General features: G+C 26.8%; 1 protein-coding gene across 1 annotated transcript in view; it reads left to right on the top strand.

The window, feature by feature from the left end:
- The window catches only part of LOC100197998 (uncharacterized), a 29,484-nt gene extending 17,791 nt beyond the window's left edge, over positions 1 to 11,693 (top strand). Inside the window, exons 4-10 of the mRNA XM_065799512.1 lie at positions 178 to 226; positions 5,830 to 5,979; positions 6,139 to 6,179; positions 10,184 to 10,321; positions 10,407 to 10,499; positions 11,372 to 11,432; positions 11,532 to 11,693. Of these exons, the coding sequence (XP_065655584.1) occupies positions 178 to 226; positions 5,830 to 5,979; positions 6,139 to 6,179; positions 10,184 to 10,321; positions 10,407 to 10,499; positions 11,372 to 11,432; positions 11,532 to 11,605 (606 nt within the window). The 3' untranslated portion in view covers positions 11,606 to 11,693. The remainder of the gene's footprint in view (positions 1 to 177; positions 227 to 5,829; positions 5,980 to 6,138; positions 6,180 to 10,183; positions 10,322 to 10,406; positions 10,500 to 11,371; positions 11,433 to 11,531) is intronic.
- The last annotated feature ends 284 nt before the right edge of the window (positions 11,694 to 11,977 follow it).

Genomic DNA, 11,977 nt, shown 5'->3' with positions numbered 1-11,977 from the left:
TATTAGTTTTGTAACGAACGACCAAATCAAAGTAAAGCGGATTTGAATTCATTAATTGCTTATTTTAAATTCATTTTGATTCATTGAATTGCGTTATTGCTTTGTTTTCTTTGAATTGACTTCATTAACTGCGTTTTTAAACCTAAACAATTGTTTTAGCTTTTGCAATTATTTTAGCTAACAAGATTTAGTAGAAGCTGGCATGATTCAAAAGATAGTGACACAGGTTAGCATTTGATAATCTGTTTTGATGTTCTGAAAATCATTTTTTATATAGCAAATAGTTTATTTGTAAACTGAACATAATTTGGATTATTTAAAATCACGCAAAAAGACCAAGGTAAAATTAATGCATAAAATTATTACTTAGGTGTATTGTTTAATCAGCTGATTAAAAACAAGTCTATTTTTTTATTTATCAGATGACACTTGCATTTTGTAGATGTTGAATGCATGATAAAAAAAAAAGGGTTTTTTTTTAGCATCAGCAAGCTGAGTAGAAATATTTTTGTTATTTATTTTATTCTTAAAAGAAGATTAGTAAAAAATCATTTTATTATAGACTTTAGAATTCATAGATCTCTTCTCTTAAATGTAAAAAAAAAAAATGCTACACAATAAAGTTTTATTTTTTATTAATTATTTTATTAATTGGAATTTTATTAATTGGAATTTTTCATGGTAGTTTTATATAATACCTTAAAACAACAAGTTAAACAACAATAAGATTTGCTAGTTTTTTTAGAAGCTGATTTTTTCCTATGCATAAAACCAGAGTTTGAACCATTATTTCCATCCGTTAAATAAACTAAATACAAGTAAAATATTATAAAGTGATAAATTGTAACAGAAAGTATAAAAGAAAGTGATTAAAAAATAAAAATATTATAAAGTGATTAATTAATTTTAGTTTAATTAACATAAATAACTTGTGTAAGTTAAACATTTAAAATCATCTGCATATTCTTTATCAATGCTAAAATCATTGTCATTGAAATTAACTTTGTGCATATCATAAGTAAAATATAAATATATTACCATTATACAACAAATATATTATCATATTTTTTCTTTTCTAGGCTATTGTTAAAACTTATTTGATGTATTAAATTGAGCACCAACAATTTCTTCTGTATTGAATAAAAGCCTTTTTTTGAAAACTCATATTTGATTGATCTATTATTCTTTGGACATTTTCTACCCTGTAATTATCAATTTGGTTTATTAATAGTGGGGCATTCCACGTCAAGTGGAGCCACCCATCCGACATCACTGACTCGGATTTTGATGAAAATTGACTCACATGTTGGGCATATAGACAGAAGAAAAATATGTACATTTTTTTGACTTAGGTCTATTATTTCCTGAGATATGACCTTTCAAAATTTTGACCTTTTCACTTGACCTTGGTTATTTAAAATATCATAACTTTTTTGCTATTATACTTAGGAAGTTGATTTTGGTGGCAAACAGAAGTTCTTGCACAGACGAACAACTTTGTCTCTATACAAAAAAGTGATAAGTTCAATAGAAAAAAAGTTATTGGTCATTTGGTCATTTGACCTTTGACCCTGGTTGATGGCATAGGTCATAATTTTTTTTTTAACATTGCTTTTTCTATTGTGGATATCCCATTAAAAAAAATCTTTTTGGGATTCCCATAAATAGCTTTGGGATTAATATTAAAGTATAAGTAGGTTCTAAAAATTTAATATTTATTGGCCTCCAAATGTGATATTTTGAGGTCATTTATTAATAGCCTATTGTAGATATATATTATTAATTATTTACTTTTTTCCTTTTACTTTCTAGGTTGTAATTTAAATACTAGTACTATATATACATACTAAGTCAGTATTGAATTATATGAGGCTTGAAGCTATATATATTTATATTAAAACAAATAATTCATTTCTATTAAATTAGTCGTCAAAAGACAACTTAAGAAGAAGTTTTTACCAATTTTCAAATTAAATTTAGATTAAAAATGGCATTTCAAGCGCAATTAAATGAGTTAAAGAAGAGACAACACTATTGTTATGATCCTTTCCAACACCACGAGAAAAAACAATATAAAAACTTAAGGGTGATTACTAGTCGGCAGGTAGCTATGTATCCCTCAAAACTTATGGTTAGAGCAAAATTATGTGATACTTGCCGAAAGAGGATCACTGGCTTACCTTCCGAAATAGGATTATGTGATGATGAAAATTCTGCAAATTGTAATACAGAGTCAGATTCTCAAGGCAGTTTCAGCTCTCAAGATATTTGTAGTGACAAGGGAGATAAAAATTATCAGTGCCAAGAAGAAGAAATTTCAATTTTTAATAAATCCTTGTTGTTATTGGGTGAGTCACCCTTAGATAAATGCAAGTTACAAATTCTTAAAAGTTATATTCCGGAGAAAAAGAAAAAGCTTAAAAAACATATAAAAAGGAAGTTAGACCTTTTATCACCTAATTCAGATGCTATTGCCATTGATACTTCAGAAGATATGAATACAAAGCAACTGAAAAAAAGTTTTCAATGCATGCGCTGATGACATTGTTAAAGTGCTTCAGGATAAGTATAAATCAACGCAAAGTAAGAGTGGAAAGATCATGATTTTGACAATATTTGTTATTCAATGGAGTAATTGAAATGTGATGAGAGAGTTTAATTGTTCACATTGACTTGTATCTCAAGCAAAAGAAGTTTTAATAACCAAAGGTGTTTTATCAACCCCTAACCCAAAAAAAAGGAAATCACTACCTGTACATGTGAAAGATATGGTAAAAGAGTTTTATTATTCTGATACTGTTAGCTGTGTCATGCCTGAAAAAAAGATTTTCTATCTGCTATGGAAAATGGGGAAAGAAAACATATTCAGAAAAGATTAGTTTTAAGTAATTTAAAGGAAGTTTGTCAATTATTTTCAGAAAAGTATCCAAATATCAGAATCGGGTTTTCAAAGTTTGCAGAGCTACGTCCAAAAGAATATGTCTTTGCAGGAGCAAGTAGTACTCACTGTGTGTATGTACCATTCATCAAAATGTTAAGCTCATGATAGTCGGATCACATATGGATGATTTACAACTAGAAGATGAACTAGAAACCCTTATTAAGAACTACAAACATGCTTGGCTAAAATTCAATGCTATTCTTTCTTGCCAGCATGTCCTCTAGGCAGGTGTAAAAGTTGCCCTGGAGTTGCTATGCTAAACAATGGCTGTTGCAATGCTTTGAATTCATAGGAGTTGAAGAAATTGAGTATAAACAGTGGAGTACAACAGATAGGTCCCAGCATCAAACCATTTATACAATCCACTGATGAATTTATTGAAAGATTTTTAGGGAGCTTGAAAATACTTACTAGACATAATTTTATTGCTCAAGAGCAGGCAAAATATTTAGACTGGAAGAAAAACAATTTGTCCGATGGAGAATTTCTGGTTATTAATGATTTTTCAGAAAATTATGCATTTATTATACAAGATGCAGCACAGGGATATCACTGGACAAATAGTCAAGCAACTTTACATCCTTTTGTTTTTTATTATAAATATGAAGGAATTTGTCATGGAAGTTATGTGCTGCATTTGGAATGTAATACTCATAACACAATTACAGTTCATCTTTTTCAGCGTAAATTAATTTTTTTTTTAAAAGTTTAATTTGAAGTATTAAAAATAACTTATTTTAGTGATGGCTGTGTAGCACAATACAAAAACTGCAAGAATTTAATCTGTGCTATCACAAGGAGGACTTTGGTATTCGAATTTTGGTAGCTGAATGGCATTTCTTTGCCACAAGTCATGGTAAGGGCCCTTGTGGTGGAGTTGGAGTAACTGTTAAACGTTAAGGGCAAAAGCAAGCTTACAACATCCATACCATGACCAATAAATGACCACTAATCAATTATATTGATTAGTGGTCATTATTTTACACTATTCAATTATATTGAGTAGTGTGAACATTGTTGGATAGTTTGTGTGTTGGAGAGCAATCCAGAAAAAAGAGAAGTAACCATGAGCTTCCTTCGCCCTTATGGTCCAGGTCAATTTTTCTCCTTCAGATCCTCCAGATATTTTTACCGTTGATTTGAATAATCTTTTGCTAGCAGTCGAACCCAAAACTACAACTGGTCGGTCATACTTCATTACAGGAGTCTGAAGGAGCAGCCAAAGCACTTAACTTGCATTATCGTTAACTATTATAGCTTTTTTAATTTATTATTAGCAAATATGTATTGCAATGGTAATGGTGTAAATTTTATACTGCATTCAGCACTGTATTGCCATTTAGTTAAAACTGCTAAATAAGGCATTTTTGTTACTTTTCAACAATATATATATATATATATATATATGTGTGTGTGTGTGTATATATATATATATATATATATATATATATATATATATATATATATATATATATATATATATATATATATATATATATATATATATATATATATATATATGTATATATATATGTATATATATATATATATATATATATATATATATATAGATATATATATATATATATATATATATATATATATATATATATATATATATATATATATTAAAAATTAAATTTTTAGAACCTACATATACTTTAATATTAATCCCAAAGCTGTTTACGGGAATCCCAAAAAGATTTTTTCATGGGTCATCTACAATAGAAAAAGCAATTTATAAAAATAAAATTATGACCTTTGCCATCAACCAGGGTCAAAGGTCAAATAACCAAATGACCAATAACTTTTTTTCTATTGAACTAGAAAAAAAGTTATTGGTCATTTGGTTATTTGAACTTTTAAGGTCAAGTGAAAAGGTCATAACTTTGAAAGGTCATATCTCAGGAAATAATAGATCTAAGTCAAAAAAATTTACATGTGTTTCTTCTGTCCATATGCCCAACATATGAACCAATTTTCATCAAAATTCGAGTCGGTGATGTCGGATTTGACCAAAAAGTGGCTCCACTTGACATGGAATGCCCTTAGTGTCTCATCAAGTCTGTATTTTTTTTGTTTATAAAACAACATTTTAAAATTTTTTGTTCTACTAAATTATTTTGTTAGCTCCATTTAATGATTGACCATTTATATTACTAAATTTTATCCTATATTCAAAATTGCAATCTTCCATTTATTTATAAAGTTCACCTTTACTACTTTTTATTTGTAAAATTTTTATTTGTAAAAAAACTTATTTGAAAAAATAATCACTATTATTGATATAGCAAACACAAACAGATTTTTGATCCATTACATCAACATCCTGAGTGCTATCCATTTTAGTCACCATTTTTATTTTTAGTTAACTTTATAGTTCCTAAAATTACTTTTTTAACAGTAGATAAAAAAAGTTATTAATAAACATCATTCTTTTGCCTTTTGTTTTTTTTCCTTTTCTTCCTCAATTTACTATTTTTATAACTCAACAAAATGTAAAATTGTATTTGAGTTGCAAATTCTACCATTTCAAGAATCAAGAATCCCTTATTTATTGAAATTTTTTTCAAAGTATTTTCTGTGTGTTAATGTCAAATTTCTATTTATAAGATACTCCATAAAATTTTTTTTAGAATCTTTATAATAGGTTTCTTCTGCATTTATATGTATATTTGCTACTTGCTGCTACATGGAAAATTACTTGTTCCAAATGCTATACAATTTAAACAATATATTGACGTTAAAATGGATAACATGGACATTTTTTTAAACAATAATTTATTTTCTCGTTAATTCTAGGAAAGATTGATTTTTGAAAGATTGATGATTACATTTGATTACTATAAATATTTACTTCAAATTGTAATTCAAATAATTATTCTTAGGTGTATTACAAAGACTTAAGGAATTTAAAAAAGCCAAAAGTCTTGATTGTGGTTTGAATTTACCACTTAAAAATCAAAGAAAGATGAACTCCCAATGTACCGAAAAACATCACTTGAATGTGTTATATGATATAAATGTTCCAGATAAAGGTTACATTTTGATTTTTAAATTTTTTTTTATATGATAGCTCACTTAGTATTTAGTATACTTTTATAAATTTTATAATATTTATAAATTAAAAAAACAATATTTATATTTATATTTTGAATTATCAATACTTTTTTCTATTTTTATGTTTGAATTTTTAGTTGGTAGTTCCCCAATATGTTACGCATACAAGCATCAAAAGGTTAGATATTATTATAATACTAGCTGAGATCGGACCCATAAAAATATGAGTCTTTGTAAGTCTAACCTAACTTTTCTATACTTTTTCTTTATATATCCTAGCTTTCTAGATCCGTAAAATATGGGTCTTTACCAAACCTACCATTTCTATACATACTTATTCCACACCAATTATTTTTATACCTATTCCTTATTTACTTCAATATTTATTAGTAAAATAATTAATTCTGAAAAAAAATTTAAGAGCAAAAAGCTTAACATGCGCACCTTTTCCATATAAGTAGAGCTTATAAGAGACTTATAATTAGGTTTGTTTTTCTGTTAAATGCATTTCATTGATAGCTCAGTGGTTAAGTGCGCTGTCATCAGTGTTGTTTTGGGGGGTTTAAGACCTCTCAGCGTAATAAATTTTGAAATTTTTTCAATCTTGCTTAAAAAATTTTAGCAAAAAAATAATAATATAGCAAAAAATCTAAGACCACTAAAACATAGTTGTAAAAAAAAAGTTCATTCTTATGAATATGATTAAAAACTAGAGAAAATATTAAACAATAATCTGAAAGTTAATGTCAAAAAAATTTTGCGCATTGATGTCGGTTCGTGGCAAAATAAACCATTATGCGTCAAGTTTCCTTTTGCATTTATCTTTTGATTATTTTTCGATTAATTTTAATTATGTTGCATACAATTGCATAAAAATATATAAAACTGGTACAGATATGTCATTTCACGGATAAGAGATAGTATTTATTACCAGGGCCGTCCTGAAGAGATTTTAAAGGAGTGGGGGGTGATGTGTCGTTTCTTTGCCGACTAAAGCCAAAAAAAAAAATTTTGCCCACTAACTTATCTAAACAAAAAAAAAAGGTCCTCGTTTTCTGACATTTGTTGACTGCAAACTATAAATCCAATTTTGCCGACTCCAGTGTCCAATTTGCCGACTAATAAAATTCGTAATGGGGCTAGTTACCCCGCTCCCTCTATTTAATACTATTGTAATAAACAGGGCCCTCCCCTTGGGATGGCCCTGTTTATTACAATAGTAATAAATAGTTTTTGTCTTTATTAGAATATATCCCATAGAAATATATTCCATATGTCTTTAATAGAAAAAGTTTTCCTAATAATTTAAACAAAATCTTATTTTTGTTTGTTTTTCTAGTTTTTTTGCCACAAAAAAATTGTGGCTTCAGCGATTTACGAAAAAGCGTTGTCTATCATTTTTAATGGTTTATGAAGCAGATAACATAATTTTAGCAATCAGAAATTATCAAGAGAGGGGCAAATCTAAAATTGAAATTTCAAATTTTCCACATGGATGAGGCAATATGTGTCGTGTTTTTTCAATCTTGTTAATTTTTTTAAATATAATAACATACATACAAATAATCAAAACAAAACAGCTTGAGCAAAAAAGACTTGTAATTATTAGAAAAGTTAACTCATATTACATACGATCCTTTTAAAACGTTATATACGTGAAGTTTTAACTATAGGCATAGTTAAGCGCCAAACCTGCCTATACAACAAAGTTTAAAAAAAAACTAGTTTTATACTTAAAAACAATTTATATAATGTTTCTTTGCAAACACCAATTTACTATACATAAAAATTTTTTAAGTGCACTAAACTGCACTGAAAGCACTGAATTGAACTGAAAGCACTGAACTAAACTGCACTGAAAGCTGCAATTACTTTATTTGAACTGCAAATACTTTATTTGAACTGCAAATATTTTTAAAGAGTTCTGAAAAAATTCAAAAATTCATTAGTTTCAAAAAACATTTTACAAAGAGTAAATTCTCCTAATAATTTTTTTTTAACTTCATTTTTCTTGAAATACGTATTAAGCATATTAAGGCATTTTGAAAAACGGCTGCAGCATATTATAGCAAAAAAAACTTTTAATTGTCAAAAGAAAGTTTTTTCTAGCTATGGGCTTTTGTATTTTTTTTACCTCCACAGCAGCACTTTCTGGAGTAGTAGGACTGTCTTATTAAGTTTTAGACAACTTTTTTTTCAGACCATCCACAGCCATTTAACCAATGTTAACCCATTATTTCCCAGTGATGCCATATGGTGTCATTGACTTAACATAGCAAAAATATGTAGTATGCTAACTATGTGGAGGAAATGTGATTGTTTGTAAAGGTTGTGTGAAAACGCTACTTTTACTCATAAGCACAAAAGCTTCCCCCACATGATCAGCATAATGCCTATCTTTACTATATGAAGTCAATGATGCCATATGACGTCAATGAGAAATAAAGGGTTAAAATACATTATAAAACCATGTTAAAATACATTATAAAATGTAATTATAGTTAATAATTATTTATTATAATTATATTATTTAATTTATTATAATTAAAGTTTTAATGCATTTCAGCATATTTTTATATTAAATTTCATTACAATGTAGTATTTTAAAATACGCAATAGATGCAATTTATTCTTCAAACAATATAAATATCAATGCTGAGTTAAGTGACATTTATATTTTATATACATTACAATTTTGTGTTATGTAGCAGAATCTTATGACAAGGCCTGTGTAACCTCTGCTGAATCATACTGTTCCATCATACTGAGCATTCTACTTTGTGTATTCTCAAATTATCTATCTGATAAGCCAAGCTTGCGTCTCTTTCCCATTATTGTAAAGTTGCATCTCTTTTTCTTTTCAACCCAGCTATACTTTTGTTTTCTATTAAATCAAAGCACAATTTTACACGCCTCTGCATTATGCTTAAGTCTTTTTACTGTAGCTGCTCTATCATGCTCAAAAGTATATTTTTTATTATCTACTAATCTATTTTTTCCTTGAACATCAGTGTCTTGTAGTACTTTCCTGTCTTTTTTTTTTGGTCAGATTCATACAAGTTTTTAGGTGTTCTGTCATTTATTTTCTTGTCCATTAACTTTCTTCCTTTTTTTTTAGTAACTCATTACTTAAATAGTAGTTTGCTTGTTGAAAACGAAGGTTTAAACAATAATCAACTCTCAGATAATAAAGTATTTTTTTTATTATTGATATAAGGCTTGGCATTAAAAAACCCATCCAAAAAACCCACCCAATTAAACCTGCCTAAAAAAAACCTCGATAAAATCCGGGCAATCTGGGTTTTATTGAGTTTTTTAAAGATATTTTATAATATTATGAAGTATTATAACATTAACACTATAACTATTATATTATTAACTAAATTAGTTATTAATTATTATTATTAACTAAATGATTATTAACTATCATTATTATTAACTATTATAACCAACAATAACAGCTACCAGAGCAGATTTACTAATATTTGAATCATTATTTGGAAAAACATCACAATTTTTAATCAAATATTTTTACAGATTGAGATATCATTTTATCTTTTTTATTTTTTATGTTCATCTCCAAAGGCTCAGAAGGCCACTACAGTTGAGTAGGCTACCTTATTGTGGTTACAACCCTCTCTTAACTCTTTAACTCCAAAACACCAACCTTTATAAACAAGAAATCCCCGAAGAAACAAGTTTGTTAATTTGAATTTCAAGTTCAAATTTGAAGTTTAATTGAAACTTCAGTTACTTCCACCCATTCTTCAGCCTTTTTTTTCTCATTTCTTATTGACATTTTTAATTATAATCAAATATTAAATAACATTATATCAATTATTAAATAACATTATATAAAATATTTGTTTTAAATAAAGTTAAAGTAGAAAATTATACTAATTTTCATTATCATTAAATTAAAATAACATATAAATTAAATTTAACAGATACAAAATAAAAATAAAACCCAAAAAAATCCAATAAAACCTAAAGTTACCCCCAAAAAAAACTCACTAGTATTTGCCAACCTTGATTGATATGCTAGTTATACTAATTTATAATATTAGCGTTATAGTATATATATTATAATACTATTTATAATACTAATTTATAAATTATAAAATTAATTTACAATTACTAAACATGTTTTTAAATTTTATTATTAAACTGTTTTATCTTTAGAATAAAACAGAAGTTTTCAAAGGAATTAAAAACGAATCCAATTTACATAAAGCATCACTTCCTTTATGGATGCAAGAAGCCTCTGAAAATGAAATGTCTTCAGATACTGGTGACTCAAAAAATTCTAGCGATGAAGAGGTAATATCTGTTTGCTGTTGTAGCTAATTATTAAAGTACCATAAAAATTATGTTTTTTTTAATAATTTTTTTAATTTTTGTTTAGGATTTATGTAGTTCTCTAAATGGCAATAAAAATAAACACACACTATTACAAGACCAAAAGCTGCCTGTCAATAAGAAAACCCCTCAAAAAAATGTGAGTTTAAAAATTTTTAAAGTAGCATTTGTTGTTAATTTACATAATGCATCTATAATATAACATGCCATTGTGCTTAAATACATATGTATGTCTTTAAAAAATTTAGTGTTTTCATTAAAATTAGTGTTTCATAACAATACATGAAATGTTATGAAATATTGTTATGAAACATAAAGATGAAAAGCATTTTATCTTCAGTGTCAAGAAGTTTTTGTTTCTATCAAATATATCACTGGGTTCTTCTTAACTATTTATTACAGACACGACCTCTTTTATCCCTACCAAAAAACCCTCTGTATAGTTTTCATTGGACTAATATTGGTAGATTTATTGCTTGATAAAATTTCTGCTAAGTATTGTTATATTATTATTATTGTTTGATATTTTTTATGTATTGTTAAAAACTGTTATATGACAAAATATTATTAGAAACTATTAAAGTAGATATAAAAGAACATTCTAGACCATCTCTTAAATAAGAATTATTCATTAACTGCCAGTTTTTTTACAAAATGTTTTAAAATCATTTTTTGGAGTTTAATAACTCCAAAAAATGTTTTATGTGATTATTTATAAAATATTCTATTTCAATTGCTCACAGTACGTCAATTGTTGTTTGTCCGGCATGTTTTTTAGTGCTGAAATCCAATTTTGGCTAGGGTGTTTTTGTTGTGTTTTGACACTTAGGGTGTTACTGAGTGTTGGATTTTATTTTTCTTTGTTTAACTTTGTTTTCTTTGTTTAACTATGACAAAAAAATATATATATATTTTTCACTCCCTCTTTTTCTTTTCTCAACATTTTAATTTAAATTTTTTTCTATTAAGTAATTTTAGCGCTATAAATTTATATGTAAAGTAATGCTTTAGAAAACAAATAATCGCAGAAGAAAGATTACCCCCTCTGATTCACCGTGTACATCATCATTAGGTATTTCATTTTTATTTTTTATTAAATGGTGTTTTGATAATTCTAAATACAAAATATATAATAATACAAAAATGTTTAATTTTTTTTTTTTTTTTGTAGAAAAATTATCTCAACTTAAAGTTGTCTCCGATAAATGGAAAGTTGCAGAAGAAGAAGAAGAGCAAGCTAATTAATTCTTAACAAAGCTTGTTTTAAAAACATTAATGAAATTGAATTTGTAAATAGTCTCAATAAAATTAATAATAATCACGTGTGCTCGAATTATTGATTTTCTGAAATTGCTCATGTTCAAGGTATAGAAGTGACAAATTTCCTCCTTATTAAAATTATTGCAAGACACATTTACTCTTTATTGCAATCCATTTTCAATCCTCTAATGCTATATTGCAACTTATTTTTCTCACTGTTGTAACTATTATTTAATCTTAAGGCTTCAATATAATACAATATTTATTTAGTTTCAAAGTGAACAATTATTTGAATATAAAGTGTTTTTGACAGAGCCTATGACTCAGATGTAATTTTACTTGAAACATAAGAACACT

This window comes from Hydra vulgaris, chromosome 06, assembly GCF_038396675.1.
Source record: "Hydra vulgaris chromosome 06, alternate assembly HydraT2T_AEP".
NCBI lineage: Eukaryota > Metazoa > Cnidaria > Hydrozoa > Anthoathecata > Hydridae > Hydra > Hydra vulgaris.
Note: the sequence above shows the minus strand (reverse complement) of the source record. Positions and strands in the feature narration are given on the sequence as shown.